Source organism: Phalacrocorax aristotelis, chromosome 3 (assembly GCF_949628215.1).
Source record: "Phalacrocorax aristotelis chromosome 3, bGulAri2.1, whole genome shotgun sequence".
Lineage (NCBI taxonomy): Eukaryota > Metazoa > Chordata > Aves > Suliformes > Phalacrocoracidae > Phalacrocorax > Phalacrocorax aristotelis.
In genome coordinates, this window is record NC_134278.1 from 95472528 (window position 1) to 95496496 (window position 23969).

The 23969-nt window shown below is 46.9% G+C and overlaps 1 protein-coding gene and 1 long non-coding RNA gene across 2 annotated transcripts in view; one reads left to right on the forward strand and one right to left on the reverse strand.

Moving 5' to 3' along the window:
• The first annotated feature begins 92 nt into the window (after positions 1–92).
• POLR3F (RNA polymerase III subunit F) lies at positions 93–22131 on the forward strand. The gene is made up of 9 exons (XM_075088608.1): positions 93–212; positions 957–1074; positions 9646–9713; positions 10762–10829; positions 11384–11496; positions 13515–13658; positions 19774–19881; positions 20621–20812; positions 21459–22131. The coding sequence occupies exons 1-9, from the start codon at positions 157–159 to the stop codon at positions 21534–21536; spliced, it is 945 nt and encodes a 314-aa protein (XP_074944709.1). The 5' UTR covers positions 93–156; the 3' UTR covers positions 21537–22131.
• LOC142055123 (uncharacterized) overlaps positions 21642–23969 on the reverse strand; it is a 6572-nt gene continuing 4244 nt past the window's right edge. The window contains exon 4 of the long non-coding RNA XR_012659815.1: positions 21642–21869. This is a non-coding gene — a long non-coding RNA (uncharacterized LOC142055123). The remainder of the gene's footprint in view (positions 21870–23969) is intronic.

The window sequence follows — 23969 nt, forward strand, 5'->3', positions numbered from 1 at the left end:
CCTACCCCCACAAGCCTGACCGCCCATTGGTCCAGCGTCCCGTCGCTTAGCAACCGGCCTCACCCGCTTCCGCCGCGCGGCCCGGACGTCATCTCCCCGCGCCGCCGGCGCCGTGTGTCTTTCCCGGCCGGCGGCCCGTTCCCATCACGGCGCGCCATGGCGGAGGTGAAGGTGAAGCCGGAGGCCCCTGACCCCACCGACATCGAGAGCAGGTGCGGGGTGGTGGTGGGGCCGTTGGGCGGGGGGGACCCGGGCGGGCGGGGGGTCGTCCCGGTGGGGGGGAGGGGGGTAGCGGTGAGAGACAGGATTGGGTATAGAATTATAGAGTCATTAAGGTCGGGAAAGACCTCTAGGATCATCAAGTCCAACTGTCAGCCCAACACCCCCAGGCCTCCTAAGCCCTGCCCTGAAGTGCCAGGTCTACATGTTTTTTGGACACCTTCAGGGATGGTGACTCCACCACCTCTCCGGGCAGTCGATTCTAGTGGGTTCCTCTGGGTACCTGCGGCTGCCCTAGTGCGTTTCTGTTCTCGGAAAGGGGAATTGTATCTTTTCTTCATGAATTCATTTTTTTTCTAACAGGTATTTAATGGGTATTTGCATTCTCTGACTAGCTAGCTGTTCTTTCCCATCAGAGTCTTGTATAGCGAAACTTTACAGGGAGCTCTAAATCTATGTTGTTAATAATGAGAGGAACATAAAAGTAAAATAAAGCACCGTGTTCAGTGTTGTCACAAATAGCAAAAGTAGTTTGTCCAGCAGCTGCAAAAGCATATTTGTCAGCACAGGGAGTAGATACCAAGTTCCATCAACAGATACAACCAAGAAGCACTTCATGGGTTACTTTCCCCTGAGTTGTTCTTTTCCCTCTCCTCTGTTCTGGCTCTAATACTGTTTGGATTTGGTTTTGGATGCCATAGAACATGATTTTAAACTTGCTTTTCTCCTTCCCCCAGGATTATTGAGCTGTGTCATCAGTTCCCTCATGGTATCACAGACCAGGTGATTCAGAATGATATGCCTCACATGGAAGCGCAGCAGCGAGCTATGGCAATCAACAGGCTGCTCTCAATGGTAGGGTGATCTCAGTTTCCTCATGTTACTTCAGCCAATCCAGAGCACTTCTTATGTGCACAGTCTACATGGCAGCAACCTGTTGGGCAGGGCTAGCAAATTAATTTTTTTTTATTTAGTGGCATTTGCTGTAATGTACTGTTATCGTAACTTACTGATTGTTGTAAGCACTTATGATTGTCAAAACCGATTATAACATACCTCAGCATACTCTTTCCATTTTGTAATACAAAGTTGACGTGAATGTGTATATCCATGTGGATTTCTAGGTGAGGAAGCTACAACTGAGAAGTACTACATTTGGTTTTTTGGTGTGTCTAGAGTTCTCTGGTCAACTTTTCCTTGTGTATTACTTTGTAAAGCAGAATGTGATACAAGGGTCTAAGTAACAGTCAGGTGTAAGTGTAGTTCCAGTGCTTCAGCAGGTGGTGTGGAAAGATGGCCACAGGTGATAACTGCAAGGTCCATTAATGATGGGGAGTGAAATAGCTAGAGATAAAAGAATGGATGTTAGCCCATGCTCTTGCATGTGAAGGTCTTCACCAAACCCCTCACAAAATCCTTAAGTTGCGGCTTACTCTGATAATGTGCAGGTGAAACATCTCAAGGAATTTTTTTGCACCTTTTGTAAATTTCCCACACCTCACTTTACTGTATTAGGAGTTAGCTGAAAATAAGAGTGAGGATCCCACTCAACTACTTCTGCCATGTGTTCAGGAACAGAGAGTAGCTGTTTAGTCTTGTTAGTTCAGCGTGGCGTGAACTTGAGTGTCAGCCGAATGTTTGGGGTCTTTAAAGACAAAGATTCCTTTTGGTTCCATAGGTAGCTGCTTCATGGGTTCATGGGCATGTGAAGTCAGGAAGTAAAGCAGACTGAGTGGTGCAGTCAAGAGAGCACTTTTGGAAAGAGGGGCACTTGCTTTCTCAGAAAGAGGGATGTTGGAAAGTATACAACTGAGCAAGGTGTGTGGTGTTTTGATGTTTTGCCTTTTTTTTTTTTTAATAACAGAAACTTCTTAGCTTAGACCATACTAGGTGGCAGCGGAAGTAATCTAATCTGTCTCTTTTTGGTCTTTCTGTTATAATTGTGAGGCTTACCAATACATTGGATGTGAGCTTGTGTGTTTAATAACTTTTGAAAGGGCTGACCAGATTTCACAACAGGGCTTCAAAGACAGTGAAGTCTCTTGAATTTGTTTAAAGTAGATGCCTTGGGGAGTGTGTGGGGAGATCTAATAAGTAGCTTGAATATGGGGGAAAAACTGCAGTGGGAGCTCAGCGTTAATAAGCATCAGGTACTTCACTTAAGATAAGTTGCAAGTACTTGGTCTGTAGAAAAGCACTGAAGGGGATTATCTTGAGGTGTGAGCTCCAATCAACAGCATGATGCCAATCTTTGAGAAACAAGGCTGTAAGTATGGGGAAAGGATTAGCTGGCAATGAAAGAATGAATGTTAACCATAGTGTTGATACACAGTTATGCTCTTGGGCTTTGTCTAATTGCTTGCCTCTTCAAAATAGGAAATAAGAATTTGCCTGGCCTAGGCACAGGTGTCAAGGGCAGGACAATGTTTCATGTGTGTGTAATTTGCCTCTGAGATGCACTGTTGATCCTGGCTACCAGTTTTCCAATGATCTCTACTTAGTAAAAAACAGAACTTTGCCTCTGGAACTCAGAATTGTTCAAAACTTGTTCAGCAGAGCTCCGACATGATTTCTCTGTAGCCGTGCAAATGAGCATTTTGGTGGAAAGGGAGAGCAAATGTGCTGGTTTTGGCTGAGAAGGGGTTAATTCTCCTCACTGTGGGGGTCAGCTACCTTTCCAGCTTCCCGCGCTCTGCCGCGTGGCGGGGGGGGCTGGGAGGGGCAGGGCCATGGTGGGGGCGGCTGACCCCGACTGGCCAATGGCAGGTTCATTTCATACCACGTGACACCATGACCAGTATATTAAGCGGAGGCAGTTGCAGCGCGGGAGCAGCGCGGGGTCAGGTCGGCGGGCGGTGAGCAGCTGTGTCGCTTGCGGTTTGTTTTGGTGGTTCGTTCCCCTCCCTTCCCCCCCTCCCCCGGGGTTTTGCGCCTCTCATTGTTCTCCTTTACATTGCATTTCTGTTGTTGTTTCTTTTAATTTTAATTACTAAACTGTTCTGATCCCAACCCACGAGCGTTACCCTTCTGATTCTCTCCCCCATCTACCGGTGGGGGAGTGAGCGAGCGGCTGTGTGGGGCTGAGCTGCCTGCTAAACCACGACAGTCTTTTTGGCACCCAAGGTGGGCCTCAAGGGTTGGAGATAATAACAGCTGCTGGTCACAGCACTATGTTGTCCTTTTTGCAGTTGGTGTTAAAGATTGGTGTTGGTTTGTTTAGTCTGCTGTGTTCTGCTGTGATTAGTTAAGTTTTGCCTACAAGATTTGTTACGCAAACACTTGTTTTCAGATTTTTCTGGTATTTGGTGTTTTTGCTGAAACTGTTACTGTACTTCGGATACCACCTTGTTGAGGCAATTAGCAATTATACCTCCTCCTCGGAGAGATTTTATATGGAGGAAATACAGAATGGTACCTTTGGAACTTTGTTCTATGATGTCTCTGCCTCTATTACAACAACCTTTTTGTATCTTAAACATCCTTGGGTAGTTAAGATCCACTTATTGTTAGTTTTTGGGCATGTTGTTTTGGTTTTGACTAAGCAACTTAAGAATATCACCCATAAATCTGCCCCAAGGCTTGATGGTTACGAGTGGCAGGGCATGTGGGATAGCATGGGCAAACACCTAGGGCAGTGAGCACCCCCAGTGTTTTGGAGTTTCACCCCCGAACAAGTGCAGAATCCTAAAAAACTAGTAGAATATTTGGAGAAAGTATGTTGTTATGCTGGGAACTCCAGAGAGACACAGATAACTGCAACATGCTGGGGCCTGGCCCATGCATACCGAGCCCTGCTCAACAGTATTCAGTGCTCCCAAGGGGAAGAGAATGTCTCTGGATTGAAATGCAAAGTGACTGGCACAGTAGTCACTCCAGCCCTGACAACAGGCACTGCAGGCACTCAAACCCCCATGACAAGTACTGGAGCTGGCTCAGAGAATCAACCCATACCAGTACCAGTTGCCCCCATACACAAGACGAAATACTGGAAGCGGACATCAACTCATTTAGAACGGGATGATGAAAAAGCAGGGCCGTCACGGGGAGAGGAGGGAGAAGTCATAAATGAAATGGAGACCACCCGATCCCTGTCCTTGAGCGAGTTGAGAGATATGTGAAAAGATTATAGCCGTCGCTCAGGTGAGCACATTGCCACCTGGCTGCTCCGATGCTGGGATAATGGGGCCAGTAGCCTGGAACTAGAGGGAAAAGAAGCCAAACAACTGGGATCCCTTTCTGGGGAAGGGGGCGTTGACAAAGCAATTGGGAGAAAAACACAAGCCTTCAATCTCTGGAGGCGACTCCTGTCTGCAGTGAAGGAAAGGTATCCCTTTAAAGAAGATGTTACATATCGCCCAGGAAAATGGACAACTATGGAGAAAGGCATCCAGTATCTAAGGGAATTAGCTGTGCTTGAGGTGATTTATGGTGACCTGGACGATCAACGGTCATCCAAAGATCCAGATGAAGCCGAGTGCACACGACCCATGTGGCGGAAGTTTGTACGGAGCACACCATCTTCCCATGCAAACTCATTGGCAGTGATGTCCTGGAAAGATGACGAGACACCAATGGTGGCAGAGGTGATTGATAGACTCCGGGATTACAACACAAATATCTCTTCCTCGCTTGTCTCTGCTGTGGAGAAAGTATCCCAAGAGGTCCAGCAACTCAAAGAAGATGTGTCCTACTCCCCACCTCTAAGGAGTAGTGTCTCAGCTGTTAGAAATAAGCGTCCTTTGGCTCAAAGGAGGGGATACACACCATGGGCCACCCTATGGTTCTACCTGCGTAACCACGGAGAGGACATGATGAGGTGGGATGGCAAGCCTACCTCGACCCTACAGGCACGAGTACATGAACTGCAAGGAAGAACAGTCACTCAGGGAGGCTCTTGCACGAAAGCTGCTGCTCCAGTTTCCAGTGAGCAAGTCCCCAGACAGTGGAGTAGAAGTGCTGATTTTATTTCTAAGCGTAATAGAGGGACTCCTGATTCACATTTACAGGAAGTGAGTTGTGACTGCCATGATCAGGACTAGAGGGGCCTTGCCTCCAGCCAGGTGGAGGAAAGGGATAACCGGGCTTACTGGACTGTGTGGATCCGATGGCCTGGCACGTCCGACCCACAGGAGTATAAAGCTTTAGTGGACACCGGCGCACAGTGCACCTTAATGCCATCAAACTATGTAGGGGCAGAACCCATCAGCATTGCTGGAGTGACAGGGGGATCCCAAGAGCTAACTGTACTGGAGGCCGAAGTGAGCCTGAGTGGCAGAAGCACCCCATTGTGACTGGCCCAGAGGCTCTGTGCATCCTTGGCATAGACTACCTCAGGAGAGGGTATTTCAAGGACCCAAAAGGGTACAGATGGGCTTTTGGTGTAGCTGCCTTGGAGACGGAGGAAACTAAACAGCTGTCTACCTTGCCCGGTCTCTCAAAGGACCCTTCTGTGGTGGGGTTGCTGAAGGGCAAAGAACAACAGGTGCCAATCGCCACCACAACAGTGCACTGGCAGCAATATCGCACCAACAGAGACTCTCTGATTCCCATCCATGAACTCATTCACCAACTGAGGAGCCAAGGAGTCATCAGTAAGACCCACTCACCCTTTAACAGTCCCATATGGCCAGTGCAGAAGTCTAATGGAGAGTGGAGGCTAACAGTAGACTATCGTGGCCTGAATGAAGTCACTCCACCGATGAGTGCTGCTGTGCCAGACATGCTAGAACTTCAATACGAGCTGGAGTCCAAGGCAGCCAAGTGGTATGCCACAATTGATATTGCTAATGCATTCTTCTCAATCCCTCTGGCAGCCGAGTGCAGGCCACGGTTTGCTTTCACATGGAGGGGCGTCCAGTACACCTGGAATCGACTGCCCCAGGGGTGGAAACACAGTCCTACCATTTGCCATGGACTGATTCAGACTGCATTGGAACAGGGAGAGGCTCCAGATCACCTTCAATACATTGATGACATCATTGTGTGGGGCAACACAGCAGAAGTTGTTTTTGAGAAAGGAGAGAAAGTAGTCCAAATCCTTCTGAAAGCTGGTTTTGCCATAAAACAAAGTAAGGTGAAGGGACCCGCACGAGAAATCCAGTTCTTAGGAATCAAATGGCAAGATGGTCGTCGTCAGATTCCAATGGATGTGATCAACAAAATAGCAGCCATGTCTCCACCAACTAGCAAAAAGGAAACACAAGCTTTCTTGGGCATTGTGGGTTTTTGAAGAATGCATATTCCAAATTACAGTATGATCGTAAGCCCTTTCTATCAAGTGACCTGGAAGAAGAATGATTTCAGATGGGGCCCTGAGCAATGACAAGCCTTTGAACAGATTAAACAAGAAATAGTCCAGGCAGTAGCTCTTGGGCCAGTCCGGGCAGGACAAGATGTAAAAAATGTACTCTACACTGCAGCCGGGGAGAATGGCCCTACCTGGAGCCTCTGGCAGAGAGCACATGGGGAGACCCGAGGCCGACCCCTAGGGTTTTGGAGTTGGGGATACAGAGGGTCCGAAGCCCGATATACTCCAACTGAAAAAGAGATATTGGCAGCATATGAAGGGGTTCGAGCTGCTTCAGAAGTGGTTGGTACTGAAGCACAGTTGCTCCTGGCACCCCAACTGCCAGTGCTGGGCTGGATGTTCAAAGGAAACATCCCCTCTACACACCATGCAACTGATGCTACGTGGAGTAAATGGGTTGCACCGATCACCCAGCGGGCTCGAGTAGGAAACCCCAGTCGCCCAGGAATCTTGGAAGTGATTATGGACTGGCCAGAGAGCAAAGATTTTGGATTATCACCAGAGGAGGAGGTGACACGTGCTGAAGAAGCCCCACTGTATAACAAACTGCCAGAAGATGAGAAGCAATATGCCCTGTTCATGGATGGGTCCTGTCGCCTTGTGGGAAAGCACCGGAGATGGAAGGCTGCTGTATGGAGTCCTACACGACAAGTAGCAGAAACTGCTGAAGGAGAAGGTGAATCGAGCCAGTTTGCAGAGGTAAAGGCCATCCAGCTGGCCTTAGACATCGCTGAACGGGAAAAGTGGCCAGTGCTCTATCTCTATACTGACTCCTGGATGGTGGCAAATGCCCTGTGGGGCTGGCTGCAGCAATGGAAGCAAAGCAACTGGCAGCGCAGAGGCAAACCCATCTGGGCTGCCACATTGTGGCAAGATATTGCTGCCCGGGGTAGAGAAACTGGTTGTGAAAGTACGGCATGTGGATGCTCATGTCCCCAAGAGTCGGGCCACTGAAGAACATCGGAACAACCAGCAGGTAGATCAGGCTGCCAAGATTGAAGTGGCTGAGGTGGATCTGGACTGGCAGCATAAGGGTGAACTATTTCTAGCTCGGTGGGCCCATGACACCTCAGGCCATCAAGGGAGAGGTGCAACGTACAGGTGGGCTCGTGATCGAGGGGTGGACTTGACCATGGATATTATTGCACAGGTTACCCACGAATGTGAAACATGCGCTGCAATCAAGCAAGCGAAGCAGGTAAAGCTTCTGTGGTATGGGGGACGATGGCTGAAATATAAATATGGGGAGGCCTGGCAAATTGACTATATCACACTCCCACAGACCCACCAAGGCAAGCGCCGTGTGCTTACAATGGTAGAAACAACGACTGGCTGGCTGGAAACATCTTCTGTCCCCCACGCCACTGCCCGGAACACTATCCTGGGTCTTGAGAAACAAGTCCTGTGGTGACATGGCACCCCAGAGAGAATGGAGTCAGACAATGGACTCATTTCTGAAATAACCTCCTAGACACCTGGGCCAAAGAGCATGGCATTGAGTGGGTGTATCACACCCCCTATCACGCACCAGCCTCTGGGAAAATTGAACGGTACAATGGACTGTTAAAAACTACACTGAGAGCAATGGGGGGTGGGACAGTCAAGCACTGGGATACACATTTAGCAAAAGCCACGTGGTTAGTCAACATGAGGGGATCTCCCAACCGAGCTGGCCCTGCCCAGTCAGAAATCCTACATACTGTGGAAGGGGATAGAGTCCCTGTAGTGCACACAAAAAGTATGCTGGGCAAAACAGTCTGGGTTCTTCCTGCCTCTGGCAAAGGCAAACCCATTCGCGGGATTGCTTTTGCTCTAGGACCTGGGTGCACTTGGTGGGTGGTGCGGGAGGATGGAGAAATCCGATGTGTGCCTCAAGGGGATTTGATTTTGGGTGAAAACAGTCAATGAACTGAATGGCACAATGCGAACTGCTATATAATACTGTGTGTCACCTCTGTGTTGTATCAATGATATCAGAGTACGAGCCTCCCAACCCATGGAAGATAGACTGTGAAACAAGCAAAGTGCAGCAGTGATGGAACGATGACTGACTTGGCATGCAGCAACCCAACGCCACACACACCATCTCTCCCACCCTGAAAGGCTGGTACGACAGATGGAGCCCAGAGTCATGGACTGGGTGAACTCAATGGATATTTTAATGGGCACTTTACAGGGAAGGCCCATGAACTAAGGGAATGATGTCTGTGAATTATGTTAAAGGATGGGAAGGGGAGGGGTGGTGGTTGGTACGGTTGTATTGCATCATATGGGACCTGGGCATGATGTAAATGGTATGGAATAAGGGGTGGAGAATGTGCTGGTTTTGGCTGAGAAGGGGTTAATTCTCCTCACTGTGGGGGTCAGCTACCTTTCCAGCTTCCCGCGCTCTGCCGCGTGGCGGGGGGGCTGGGAGGGGCAGGGCCATGGTGGGGGCGGCTGACCCCGACTGGCCAGTGGCAGGTTCATTCCATACTATGTGACACCATGACCAATATATTGAGGGGGGGGCAGTGGCAGCGCGGAGGCGGCGCGGCGTCGGGCGGCGAGCGGCACGGCGTCGCGTGCGGTTTGTTTCGGCGGTTCGTTCCCCCTCTCCCCTCCCTTCCCCCTCCCCCGGGGCTCTGCGCCTCTCTTTGTTCTCCTTTACATTGCATTTCTACTGTTGTTTCTTTTAATTTTAATTATTAAACTGTTCTTATCCCAACCCATGAGCGTTACCCTTCTGATTCTCTCCCCCATCTACCGGTGGGGGAGTGAGCGAGCGACTGTGTTGGGCTGAGCTGCCGCTAAACCACGACAGCAATGTATACAAGAACTTCTTGTCCCTCGTGCAATGGTAGAAGTTAGGAGAAATAAAAGGAAGTGCCTAAATGTTGTGGGAAGGGTCGGGAATGGTATTTGTTATTTCTGATGGCTGATGATAAGTGGATACTCAGAGGGGAAAAAATATCCTCAAGGGTGGTATTGTTTCCAGTGGTTAGAAATATTAGTTTTTCCTTTTCTTTATTCAGTTGACATGAAACAAGGTTTTTATTTTAGAAGGTTGGAAGATTCTTGCCATGTTCTGAAATGAGTTATTTGAAGGAAAGTAAAAGCATTGTGCCCATCTCTTCTAGGGGCAACTGGACCTTCTCAGGAGCAATGCAGGTCTCCTATATAGAATTAAAGAATCTCAAAATGCAAGGTAAGCCTCGCATTTGCTGGATAAATATTTTCAGAACACAGTTCTGCAAATCACGCACAGCATTGCTGAGAAGACACTCAGCAGTGTAATATCGATTCTGTAACATGGATGTTACAGGACATAACTGCTTGTTTCAGGAGGGTCTGCTTAACGCCCCTGAGCTGATCCTGAAAACTGTTTTAAGTACAGTGGTTTCTACTGAACAGGGGATGCCATGGGACTGTAGCTCTAACTTGGTAGCAGAGTTCCTGGTCCCGGTGACAGCAAAGTGATCTGTCTGTATATATGTACGTGCTCAGGTAGAATACAGCCGAAGCCTGACCACACCATCTGCAAACTGTGGTTCTGTGGTCTTCCTCACTGCTCATGTTACAGGATCAGTGCTGATATTTACAGCTGTTCCAGGAGGCCATTTGAACTGCTACTTATGCTCTTTGATTTATTAAAATGTACCTTCAAACCATGTCATGTGATGCCTATGTAAATCTGGGTAAAAGATGCCTTAGACACACTTTGGGGAAAGAAATATCCTTCAAAATTGTCCTCAGTACAGGTGTATCATCCTGTCTTTCAAACGCTTTAGAAAAAGATCGCTGAATTCAGACTCTCTCAGACCAGTGAAAAGGCGTGTTTTAGAGTTGGGAGCAATCTAATATCCCTTTGTAGATGTTCTGTCTAAAGACCGATTATCCTAAACTATGCTCTGTGCTGTGTTTGACTTTCCACAGTTGCGTTAATATGTGACTCTGAATTCCCCGTTGTTATGACAAATTGAGTGACGGCTGCCTAGTCACTTTTCTTTCATACTGTGCTTTTTTCTCTTTACTGTGGCTTCTCACTGGCAAGCTTGGCTTGATCCAGAAAGGTATAGTGTCATGTATAATATTTGCCAATGGCTGGCTTATTGTGTGGGGTTTTGTTGTTTGGGTTTGGGCGGGGTTTTTTTGTGCATTGTTTTTTTTCCATAGTACTTGTTTTCTGTTTTTTAAAAAAAAACTTTTCAAATTTTAGCCCTTTCAAAAATCCTGATGTCTCTCTTATTTTACAGTAAAATGAAAGGCTCTGACAATCAAGAGAAGCTGGTTTACCAAATTATAGAAGATGCAGGCAACAAAGGTAGTTTAAATAAATTGTAATTGTGAATTGTGCTAATTCTGTTTACTTAAGGAACTGTTCCTGTCTAAACTTTTTAATGCTTGTCCAAACAATACAAATATAAAATCTAGAGTCCCCACTGCTAGTGACTAGGCTTTCTCAGCAGTCATTGCACACTATGGTTGAGAGATGCAAGGTAGAACTGGCTGCTGGTTTTTGTTGAAGCAAACACTAGTTACCTAAAAATGCAAGAACATTTCTGTGATGTATTCATGTTGGCAGTGAAATGGGGTCCACTTGCAAGAGCTCTTGGAGGAGAGGTAAAGGGGTGGAAGGACAGTGGGCTGGTTGTGGGATGCATTTCTTTTGTCAGTTGTTGTCTTTTTTCCTTTTTTCTTTTCCCATCCCCTTCTGTCCCTTCCCTCCCTTTTGCTGGGAGCAGTAGGATTGAGGATACAGCCTGTGGTTGGCAAAGGAGTCAAGCGATGTTGTGATGTGAGTTTTGGACTGGGAGTATGTACAGAAACAGATGGTTTCTTCTATTAATTTCCATTCACTTCTCTGTTTTAAATCAGGTATTTGGAGCAGGGACATTAGATACAAAAGTAATTTGCCTTTAACGGAGATCAACAAGATACTGAAAAACTTGGAAAGCAAGAAACTAATTAAAGCAGTTAAATCTGTGGCAGTGAGTATTTTATGACTTCTTTTTTAACCATTTCAAATGTTTGCTGCATGCTGTGTGTATTTGAACAGGAGACTGGGAGCAGAGAAACGTTGTTCTGCCTCCAGCTTTCGCACTGACTATGCACCAGTGTTTGACTCGCTGCCTTTAGTGTGCAGGTTTGGGGTGCAACAGATATGAGAGGCTATAATGTTTATTAAATAATCAACATACTACTAACAAACTGATTAACTGATTAAAAAAATCTAATAAGCATGTCACTATTCATAAGTAGTGGTGGGAAGAGTGACAGAACTACATATTACACACCATTACTTGTCAAATGGCAGTTTTAGGTCTCTCAACTCTTTATTGCACCTAACTGTTGTTAGTTCTGTTACTCTTCACAGACCCCTCACACTGCTCACTACTAATCTGCACTTCTTTTTTACCATTTTCTCTGCGCTTCCATACCTGATCTTTAGGACATAAACCTAGGGGAGAGTCTGGTGGGTTTCCCTCCAGCCTACCAACAGGCTTGGGTCTGCGAGTCAGCTTCTCTGCTGTCCGTAGGCGTCCACACTCCTGCTGTCTGAAGATCCTATCCTCTCTTGTTCTTTGATTTTTATACCTTATTCTCTTAACTCTCTTTTCTGCTATCCTTTTCTCCTTTCTCTGCTCAGGCTCCTCCACCCAAATAAGAAACCTGCCTGAAATTGCTTTTTCCTCCATTGGTCCCACTGTTGCTGTACCACAATTAGATATTTCTGATACTGAAGTAATCTCAGCCTTTTATGTGGGACTAGCAATATGGTTATCTAGCTGCAAGTGGCCTTGCAAGGCTCCTCTCCGCCAGAGATCCTGAAACTCCCTTCAGTTATCTGGTTCATACTGGATTTGTAATGTTTACTTTAAACAATTTCTAAGACATTTGATTCTGTTTTAGTTTTGGTTCCCCTACTTTGTTCTAGTTACTCAAGTACTTCCTTATCACAAACAGTTGACGTAGCAGGGTACAGCTTATCCTTTTCCATACTTTTTCTCACTCTGTTGTAATGCTTCTGCAGTGTCCTGCTCTCCCTTACCTGCTTAATTACAAATCATTGGTGTTAGCGTGTTCTTTGGACATTCTCCTGGTTTCCAGCAGAGATTCTGTCTTGTTGCAGGGCCTGGTACACCAGGAAGACCACTTGTGTGTGAACTCTTGGAAGTTCTATGTTGTGTGCCTTTTCTATGTGCTGGTCTCATCTGCACCTTGGAGGCAATATCTAGGCTTGCGTGTGTGCGTTTTTGGGGGGGCAGAGGTGGAATTAGTGGTGAGAGTAACTTCCTAAATAAAAATAAAATGGAGATAAAGAAGTTAGACGTAGAGAAGCGGTAGCTTTTTTATGTTTTTGTGAGAGGTGTTGGCTTCATCTAGTCATACAGGGGACGTAACGCTGCTAAAATTGCGTCAGCTGTTGCTGAGTAGTCCTTTGGACGACCATTGGCCTTTAACTGTCTGACCACTGATACCAGGACTGAAGCATTGCTTCCATTCACCCCGTTTAGGCCGGGCAGTAAGGAGTGGGCTCACAAGGGCTAAGTTTAGCTGCAGGGTTTAATCATGTAAGGGTCCTCCTTTCATCAGTGCACAGGCTGTCTGTTGCAGAAGCAGTTGTAAGCCTCTCTGTTAAGTCTGTCTTTGCTGTCTTCTGAAGACACTTTCCTGCCCTCCTTTGACTGTAGAGCGGGATTAGTGCCAATAGGTTAAAGTTAAACTCCAAGATCTTCACTGAGGTTTGTATTGTGTACATACTGTTAGTAGCATTCTCTCCTCTAACACGATGTTACAAAATTATTAGGAATCTGAATGCATTGGTCTTCTCTTTACCTCCATCTTATCTGTGGGTCAAATGTGTTAGTGACAGCTTGAGTCAGCTGGATTGCTGTGCCCAGGTTCTAGGAGCAATGAACTATCTCTTTTGCAGATATCTTCTTAAATCTTCCTTTCTTATTGGAAAACTTTCAGCTGTTAACAGCTGTGCACTTTTCTCTAACAGGCATCCAAGAAGAAGGTGTATATGCTGTATAACCTGCAGCCTGACCGGTCAGTGACTGGTGGGGCTTGGTACAGTGACCAAGACTTTGAGTCTGAATTTGTGGAGGTGTTAAATCAACAGTGTTTTAAGTTTCTACAGAGTAAGGTGAGTGCTACTACAAAAGTTACTTTCCATTTGTTTTGTGCAAATAATTCTTTTCTTTATAAAATTAGTGACAGGCAAGGCTTAAGTTTTCCATAGTGTTTTCCGTAACTGTTGGCCATTTTAATCACTGCATTGGCAAATCTGTACTGGATTGTATTTGTCACAGCAAGTGTGGTGGTGTTGCATTTTAATAATGCATATATTCACACCTTGTACAGGGAGTGAAGCCTTCCCTCACCGAAGTCCAATGACAAGCTAAGAAGCAAAGAACACAACCAGAAAACTTAGCAGAAGTCACTGTTTTCCCTGCAGAGCTCCAAACTTCTGAGAGGGTAGAAGGCGCTAGTCAGTCAGCTCTGCTTAGAAGATCATTTTCTCTAGTATAACTGCAGGAGAAACCTGCTCTCTGTTAAATAAGTCCTATGCAGATAGCAGTATTTCTTTGTTCCATTAAAATATATTTTAACTGGCACTAGGTACAGCAGAAACTTATTTTGTATGTTTAAAAAAAAAAAACACAACCAAAAAAACAACAGCCAACCAACACCCCCCCACGCCCCCTCCAAAAAAAACAACCAAAAAACTCACCAGAGGCTGATATTCCTTCCTATTAATCTAAATCACTGTGTAAATTTTTTGTCATAATTAGTGTAAAATTGTTTGGTTGTGCACTGCATTGTCTCATGTACATCAATCTTAAGGACATGTTCCATAAATTATTTGGAAATTAACTTTTATGCTTCAGTCTGCCTGAAACAACCACAGAGGCGGCTCTTGGCAGAGAGTTGTTGTGGTTTAGCGGCAGCTCAGCCCAACACAGTCGCTCGCTCACTCCCCACCGGTAGATGGGGGAGAGAATCAGAAGGGTAACGCTCATGGGTTGGGATAAGAACAGTTTAATAATTAAAATTAAAAGAAACAACAGTAGAAATGCAATGTAAAGGAGAACAAAGAGAGGCGCAAAGCCCCGGGGGAGGGGGGAAGGGAGGGGAGAGGGGGAACGAACCGCCGAAACAAACCGCACGCGACGCAGCTGCTCACCACCCGCTGACCCGACGCCGTGCCACTCCCGAGCCGCAAAACTGCCCCCGCTTAATATACTGGTCATGGTGTCACATGGTATGGAATGAACCTGCCACTGGCCAGTCGGGGTCAGCCGCCCCCACCATGGCCCTGCCCCTCCCAGCCCCCCCGCCACGCGGCAGAGTGCCGGAAGCTGGAAAGGTAGCTGACCCCCCCATGGTGAGGAGAATTAACCCCTTCTCAGCCAAAACCAGCACATTCTCCACCCCTTATTCCATACCATTTACATCATGCCCAGGTCCCATATGATGCAATACAACCGTACCAACCACCACCCCTCCCCTTCCCATCCTTTAACATAATTCACAGACATCATTCCCTTAGTTCATGGGCCTTCCCTGTAAAGTGCCCATTAAAATATCCATTGAGTTCACCCAGTCCATGACTCTGGGCTCCATCTGTCGTACCAGCCTTTCAGGGTGGGAGAGATGGTGTGTGTGGCGTTGGGTTGCTGCATGCCAAGTCAGTCATCGTTCCATCACTGCTGCACTTTGCTTGTTTCACAGTCTATCTTCCATGGGTTGGGAGGCTCGTACTCTGATATCATTGATACAACACAGAGGTGACACACAGTATTATATAGCAGTTCGCATTGTGCCATTCAGTTCATTGACTGTTTTCACCCAAAATCAAATCCCCTTGAGGCACACATCGGATTTCTCCATCCTCCCGCACCACCCACCAAGTGCACCCAGGTCCTAGAGCAAAAGCAATCCCACGAATGGGTTTGCCTTTGCCAGAGGCAGGAAGAACCCAGACTGTTTTGCCCAGCATACTTTTTGTGTGCACTACAGGGACTCTATCCCCTTCCACAGTATGTAGGATTTCTGACTGGGCAGGGCCAGCTCGGTTGGGAGATTCCCTTATGTTGACTAACCACGTGGCTTTTGCTAAATGTGTATCCCAGTGCTTGAATGTCCCACCCCCCATTGCTCTCAGTGTAGTTTTTAACAGTCCATTGTACCGTTCAATTTTCCCAGAGGCTGGTGCGTGATAGGGGGTGTGATACACCCACTTAATGCCATGCTCTTTGGCCCAGGTGTCTATGAGGCTATTTCAGAAATGAGTCCTGTTGTCTGACTCCATTCTCTCTGGGGTGCCATGTCGCCACAGGACTTGTTTTTCGAGACCCAGGATAGTGTTCCGGGCAGTGGCGTGGGGGACAGAAGATGTTTCCAGCCAGCCGGTGGTTGCTTCTACCATGGTGAGCACATGGCGCTTGCCTTGGTGGGTCTGTGGGAGTGTGATATAGTCAATTTGCCAGGCCTCCCCATATTTATATTTCAGCCATCGTCCCCCATACCACAGAGGCTTTACCTGCTTCGCTTGCTTGATTGCAGCGCATGTTTCACATTCGTGGGTAACCTGTGCAATAATATCCATGGTCAAGTCCACCCCTCGATCACGAGCCCACCTGTACGTTGCACCTCTCCCTTGATGGCCTGAGGTGTCATGGGCCCACCGAGCTAGAAATAGTTCACCCTTATGCTGCCAGTCCAGATCCACCTCAGCCACTTCAATCTTGGCAGCCTGATCTACCTGCTGGTTGTTCCGATGTTCTTCAGTGGCCCGACTCTTGGGGACATGAGCATCCACATGCCGTACTTTCACAACCAGTTTCTCTACCCCGGGCAGCAATATCTTGCCACAATGTGGCAGCCCAGATGGGTTTGCCTCTGCGCTGCCAGTTGCTTTGCTTCCACTGCTGCAGCCAGCCCCACAGGGCATTTGCCACCATCCAGGAGTCAGTATAGAGATAGAGCACTGGCCACTTTTCCCGTTCAGCGATGTCTAAGGCCAGCTGGATGGCCTTTACCTCTGCAAACTGGCTCGATTCACCTTCTCCTTCAGCAGTTTCTGCTACTTGTCGTGTAGGACTCCATCCAGCAGCCTTCCATCTCCGGTGCTTTCCCACAAGGCGACAGGACCCATCCGTGAACAGGGCATATTGCTTCTCATCTTCTGGCAGTTTGTTATACAGTGGGGCTTCTTCAGCACGTGTCACCTCCTCCTCTGGTGATAATCCAAAATCTTTGCTCTCTGGCCAGTCCATAATCACTTCCAAGATTCCTGGGCGACTGGGGTTTCCTACTCGAGCCCGCTGGGTGATCGGTGCAACCCATTTACTCCACGTAGCATCAGTTGCATGGTGTGTAGAGGGGATGTTTCCTTTGAACATCCAGCCCAGCACTGGCAGTTGGGGTGCCAGGAGCAACTGTGCTTCAGTACCAACCACTTCTGAAGCAGCTCGAACCCCTTCATATGCTGCCAATATCTCTTTTTCAGTTGGAGTATATCGGGCTTCGGACCCTCTGTATCCCCAACTCCAAAACCCTAGGGGTCGGCCTCGGGTCTCCCCAGGTGCTTTCTGCCAGAGGCTCCAGGTAGGGCCATTCTCCCCGGCTGCAGTGTAGAGTACATTTTTTACATCTTGTCCTGCCCGGACTGGCCCAAGAGCTACTGCCTGGACTATTTCTTGTTTAATCTGTTCAAAGGCTTGTCATTGCTCAGGGCCCCATCTGAAATCATTCTTCTTCCAGGTCACTTGATAGAAAGGGCTTACGATCATACTGTAATTTGGAATATGCATTCTTCAAAAACCCACAATGCCCAAGAAAGCTTGTGTTTCCTTTTTGCTAGTTGGTGGAGACATGGCTGCTATTTTGTTGATCACATCCATTGGAATCTGACGACGACCATCTTGCCATTTGATTCCTAAGAACTGGATTTCTCGTGCGGGTCCCTTCACCTTACTTTGTTTTATGGCAAAACCAGCTTTCAGAAGGATTTGGACTACTTTCTCTCCTTTCTCAAAAACAACTTCTGCTGTGTTGCCCCACACAATGATGTCATCAATGTATTGAAGGTGATCTGGAGCCTCTCCCTGTTCCAATGCAGTCTGAATCAGTCCATGGCAAATGGTAGGACTGTGTTTCCACCCCTGGGGCAGTCGATTCCAGGTGTACTGGACGCCCCTCCATGTGAAAGCAAACTCTGGCCTGCACTCGGCTGCCAGAGGGATTGAGAAGAATGCATTAGCAATATCAATTGTGGCATACCACTTGGCCGCCTTTGACTCCAGTTCGTATTGAAGTTCTAGCATGTCTGGCACAGCAGCACTCATCGGTGGAGTGACTTCATTCAGGCCACGATAGTCTACTGTTAGCCTCCACTCTCCATTAGACTTCTGCACTGGCCATATGGGACTGTTAAAGGGTGAGTGGGTCTTACTGATGACTCCTTGGCTCCTCAGTTGGTGAATGAGTTCATGGATGGGAATCAGAGAGTCTCTGTTGGTGCGATATTGCTGCCAGTGCACTGTTGTGGTGGCGATTGGCACCTGTTGTTCTTTGCCCTTCAGCAACCCCACCACAGAAGGGTCCTTTGAGAGACCGGGCAAGGTAGACAGCTGTTTAGTTTCCTCCGTCTCCAAGGCAGCTACACCAAAAGCCCATCTGTACCCTTTTGGGTCCTTGAAATACCCTCTCCTGAGGTAGTCTATGCCAAGGATGCACAGAGCCTCTGGGCCAGTCACAATGGGGTGCTTCTGCCACTCATTGCCAGTTAGGCTCACTTCGGCCTCCAGTACAGTTAGCTCTTGGGATCCCCCTGTCACTCCAGCAATGCTGATGGGTTCTGCCCCTACATAGTTTGATGGCATTAAGGTGCACTGTGCGCCGGTGTCCACTAAAGCTTTATACTCCTGTGGGTCGGACGTGCCAGGCCATCGGATCCACACAGTCCAGTAAGCCCGGTTATCCCTTTCCTCCACCTGGCTGGAGGCAGGGCCCCTCTAGTCCTGATCATGCCAGTCACAACTCACTTCCTGTAAATGTGAATCAGGAGTCCCTCTATTACGCTTAGAAATAAAATCAGCACTTCTACTCCACTGTCTGGGGACTTGCTCACTGGAAACTGGAGCAGCAGCTTTCGTGCAAGAGCCTCCCTGAGTGACTGTTCTTCCTTGCAGTTCATGTACTCGTGCCTGTAGGGTCGAAGTAGGCTTGCCATCCCACCTCATCATGTCCTCTCCGTGGTTACGCAGGTAGAACCATAGGGTGGCCCGTGGTGTGTATCCCCTTCTTTGAGCCAAAGGACGCTTATTCCTAACAGCTGAGACACTGCTCTGTCGAGGTGGGGAGTAGGACATATCTTCTTTGAGTTGCTGGACCTCTTGGGATAGTTTCTCCACAGCAGAGACAAGCGAGGAAGAGATATTTGTGTCGTAATCCCGGAGTCTATCAATCACCTCTGCCACCATTGGTGTCTCGTCATCTTTCCAGGACATCACTGCCAATGAGTTTGCATGGGAAGATGGTGTGCTCCGTACAAACTTCCGCCACATGGGTCGTGTGCACTCGGCTTCATCTGGATCTTTGGATGACCGTTGATCGTCCAGGTCACCATAAATCACCTCAAGCACAGCTAATTCCCTTAGATACTGGATGCCTTTCTCCATAGTTGTCCATTTTCCTGGGCGATATGTAACATCTTCTTTAAAGGGATACCTTTCCTTCACTGCAGACAGGAGTCGCCTCCAGAGGCTGAGGGCTTGTGTTTTTTTTCCAATTGCTTTGTCAACGCCCCCTTCCCCAGAAAGGGATCCCAGTTGTTTGGCTTCTTTTCCCTCTAGTTCCAGGCTACTGGCCCCATTATCCCAGCATCGGAGCAGCCAGGTGGCAATGTGCTCACCTGAGCGACGGCTATAATCTTTTCACATATCTCGCAACTCACTTAAGGACAGGGATCGGGTGGTCTCTATTTCATTTATTACTTCTCCCTCCTCTCCCCGCGATGGCCCTGCTTTTTCATCATCCCGTTCTAAATGAGTTGATGTCCGCTTCCAATATTTCGTCTTGTGTATGGGGGCAACTGATACTGGTACGGGTTTATTTTCTGAGCTAGCTCCGGTACGTGTTGTGGGGGTTTGAGTGGCTGCAGTGCCTGTTGTCAGGGCTGGATTGTCTACAGTGCCAGTCACTTTGCTCTTGGCAGAGAGTACTGACCATAACTCATCTTTGCTTTTCCTCAGGCAGAAGCAGCTCGAGAGAGCAAACAGAACCCCATGATACAAAGGAACAGCTCGTTTGCCTCATCCCATGAGGTGTGGAAATACATCTGTGAACTGGGCATCAGTAAGGTCAGAACAGATTCATCTTACTACTCTCGGAATTCTCAGTGTGTGATTAGCTGCAGGGGTTGGGTCCTACAGGTTTGGTGAGGATTTGATAAGTGCTACAGTTACTGTGTTGGAAGTGAGCTTTGCTGCTTTATTGCTTTTTGGGGAGGGTCATTGGTGCTGCTTGGGGTTCCAGGGTAGTTTGTACATGTGCTTTGTCAAAGACACATAAAAGAATTAGCATTCACATCCTTGTTGATGAACCTGGGGTAAGTTTTCCTTTAACAATCTCAACTGGAATGTATTTTAGAATTTCTCTCAAGTTTGTCTATGCCCTTCAAGCAGTTTTAGGGGAGGGGAAAAAACTAAAAGGAGGAAAAAAAACCCTGCAATTATTGGTCACCATCAACAGGCATCTCTTCAGTAATCTGTCTGTCTTCTTTCATGATCGTTTTCCTGTAAAACTTGAAATGTATCATGCTAGGATGGTGTAGACACTTGAAGAGCATAGGGAAGCTCTTTTTGGTAAGCTAAGGCTAGTGTAGCCCAAAAGCGCTTGGGAGGTAGGAGGTATTGGTATTTGCTTTTCTTTTTGTATCTTTTGTATCACAACCCCATGAAGTGCCCAGCGAGAGCAGTGCCTTTGTCTGGGCTAGGTTAGAACTCCAAGGATTTGTTGCTCATGGTGTTTGCTTGTTTCCTCCTTGCAGAACTTATTGGCATGTGTCTTTTCTAATAGTTATTTTACAAATTTTCTTAGGTAGAGTTGTCAATGGAAGACATTGAAACCATTTTAAATACACTAATATATGATGGAAAAGTGGAGATGACTATTATTGCTGCAAAGGAAGGGACAGTAGGCAGTGTGGATGGACAGATGAAGTTGTACAGAGCTGTTAGTCCTCTCATACAACCCACTGGATTAGTCAGGACGCCCTGTGGACTCTGCCCTGTAAGTAACTAATTCTGTGTACAAATAAGTGGGTGCGTGCACACTTTGAACACAGTCATGCGAACAGCCAGCCAGCACGTTGCCAGTTATGCCTGTGAGTGATCCTCAAGGCTTTCTAAGCCAACTGTGCTTATGATCGTTATCTTTAATGCTTTAGCTATGGTGTAAGAGGCAGGTTCTTCAGTTTAGACCAGGATGTTTCCCACTTATATCCTGTCCCTTTACTGGACTGTATGTGAAAGGGTGCTGTCAAGTGTAGCCCGTTCCAAATTATTACATTTTCTGATCCAAGTTTGCCTATTTTTAAATTTTGAATAATTATTAATTATATTTTAATTATATTCAATATAATAAAAGTTTTTTAACAGGCTAACTTATTTCTGTCTAGCTCTTGGTCTCTCCCGCTTGGATTGTAAACTGATACATAGATAAAACTTGCCAGTGTGTCCGTTTCCATCATTTACTACAGCAGAGTCTGTTTTGCTTCTGTTCCTCAGAGCTGATGTAGGACTTTCTAGATCTTGGCCTCTGTTAGACTTCTGCTTTTCTATGGCAGGAGGAGCAAAAACATGCGAGCATGTTACTTCCCGTAAGATTATATACAGCATGCTCTATATAATAACTGACACAGGGCTTTCTTTTACAGGTTTTTGATGATTGCCATGAAGGTGGTGAGATTTCTCCATCAAACTGTATTTATATGACAGAGTGGCTGGAGTTTTAAAGTGAAGAAAAACTGTAAGCTGGATTCATACTTCTCAGCCAAAGTGACAAAGCAGCTTGCTTTTTTCAAAAGTGGACTTCTAAATCTGTGAGCAACTTCAGGACATGGAGTGACTTTGTTTTTAATGAAACATAAAGCAGCAACATGTCAGTTGCGTGAGCAGTCTTGTGAGCGGACTGGAAATTGAGTCAGCGCTGAAGATCAAGGCTGAAGTGGAAATGTAGATCCATTCTTGTACCAAAAACTGGTGGTGACTTGAAGACTGCCGTAGAACAGCTGGGTGGTGAAATGTCACTTCCAAGGATTGTGTCGAGTACTCCACAGATGTTTATTCTGAATGAGAGAAACTAAGTCATTAGCTGATCCAAACAGTTGCTACTGAGTGTTGCCAAGAATGAGATCCCAAACTTTGCTTTCAGACTAATGCTACTGGTGGGTGCTTAAAGCTGACACTTTTCTTCCATGATAGCTACCATCTAACTGAAGTCTAAGAATCTGATGTGGGAAAGATCCTAGATAGATCAAACAGAACTCACTGATTCTTTATCTTTCTTACTTGCTAATTTATCATTAAAACCCTGGGGTTTTTTTCTCATGTACGTCTGTGCTTCATTTCCTACATTGCTGCCATTGCCTGATGATGTGTCTGTTGTATTTATTCTTTCATCTGACAGCTACAAGATGATCGTCAAACGTGTTGGTGTGTTCTGGCAGCTGCATCATGTACATAGATATGTCAGCTGAAATGTTGACTAGTGTTCTGGGAAGATATGTTTTCCAGAATAGAAAGAGTTCCTCTGGCCTGATGGTACAGGGAAGATATTTACAGATTATCTGAATATCCTTAGGGTTGAAAAATATGCCAATGACAGTTGTTTGTACATAAACATGGCCTCTGGCCTTGGTTTGTGATCGGAGACAGGCATGATACTGGCGCATCCTCAAAAAGCACAGTCTGCTCTTCCTTCTTCCTATGATGTGGAGCCAATTTGTGTTTCTCTTAAGTGTGACCTCTCTGGCTCCTTCTCCGTGTGACTCCAGACTGATTTGTGCTTGTGTATTGCCCCTGTATTGGCAATAACGTATAGACTGTGGTGGTGGTGTAAGCCTCATGCCCAGGGTGTGCTTGGCCACGGACCTCTTGAGCGCTGTGTCTAGTTTCCTCTGGCTATTGATGTCCATCTGGCAGCATTAGAGGGGCTATACTATATTTGGACCTTTGTACGTTCAAATCCCACTTGGTGAACGGATTTTTGTACCAATGATGTTATGCCAATTAGTTACTGGATCTCTTCCTTAACCTATAATTAATCAACCTTTAGGAAAAAAAAGTCATGTCCTTTTTTCATAAATTAGAATATTGTGCATATATGGTACAGCCAGCGCTCTGCCATCTGGTGCAACGGAGGCCTGGAATGAAGTACTAGCAGGCAGGGCAGTGGAGGCACATGAACTGTCCAGAGGCAGCGTGGTCCCAGTACAACTTGCTGCCTGTGGCTTAGCCTTGCTGTGACCAGGCTGGATCTCTACGCAACTACTCGTATCTTCATGATAGCCTCCTAGTGCTAGGAAGCAATTAGTGGGTCAAGTGCAATACTGGACCTGTTGCATCTAGCTGTTTTCAAAATTCCCTGTCTGAAAATAAGCTCTCCTGGACATTGTGTTGGGAGGGCAATGGTCAAGCACCTCTACAACTGACTTATCAGCATGCCAGGTAATCTGACCACAATTAGTAAACAGTGGGCTAACACAGAGAGATTTTGGAAGATAGCTTATCTAATAAGGGCGGGAGACTTTACATCAGCTATTTCAATATCGTCCAGGAGTTTGTACCTTCTAAAAGCAGTCTGGATCCCACAGAAGTGTTCAAATCCTGCTCAGTTCCTGTTTTCGCACTTAACAGCATGGGTTGTGGGCAGGCGGCTAATGGTGGTAAGTGCTGTACAAAGAATAATAATAAAAAAGGTTCCCGTCCCATACAGGCACGGTGCAGATACAGAGGCAAAGGCTCCTTGTTTGCCAGGAGGCACGCTGTCTCCAACTGGAGCAAGCAACTCGTGCTGATAAGCTGGCATGTCCATGGAAGAAGGGGCTTGATTGTATTAGCTCCTGTGAGCACCAACAGTACGCTTTTTTGTTTGTTTTTTTTGCCGCGTTGTCTGGAGGTGGCAGGGATGCATATCTCTACAGAGGCACAAGAGCTCTTACAAAAGAGATGTGGGAGTGATGATGAGATGTTTGTTCTTTCTCTGCCCCCTTTAACCACTCACAACACTGAAGCCTGAGGAAAATGCTGCTCACTTCACTGGGGAGAGCCTTAACCTCAGCTTCAGACACCCCTTGTGTGGCCAAAGGTAATCTCACTGAGGTGTAGGGCTGGGGTTGCCTTTGTCTTCCTGTGTTCAAAGAGGACCTAACACAATGGGGTCCTCA

What these genes read in the sequence shown, in the direction of transcription:
- POLR3F (XM_075088608.1), top strand. Translation starts at nt 157, where the DNA reads ATGGCGGAGGTGAAGGTGAAGCCGGAGGCCCCTGACCCCACCGACATC. An exon ending in TCAACAGGCTGCTCTCAATG is followed by an intron (nt 1,075 to 9,645) that starts GTAGGGTGATCT and finishes CATCTCTTCTAG; the next exon opens with GGGCAACTGGACCTTCTCAG. An exon ending in TTAAGTTTCTACAGAGTAAG is followed by an intron (nt 13,659 to 19,773) that starts GTGAGTGCTACT and finishes GCTTTTCCTCAG; the next exon opens with GCAGAAGCAGCTCGAGAGAG.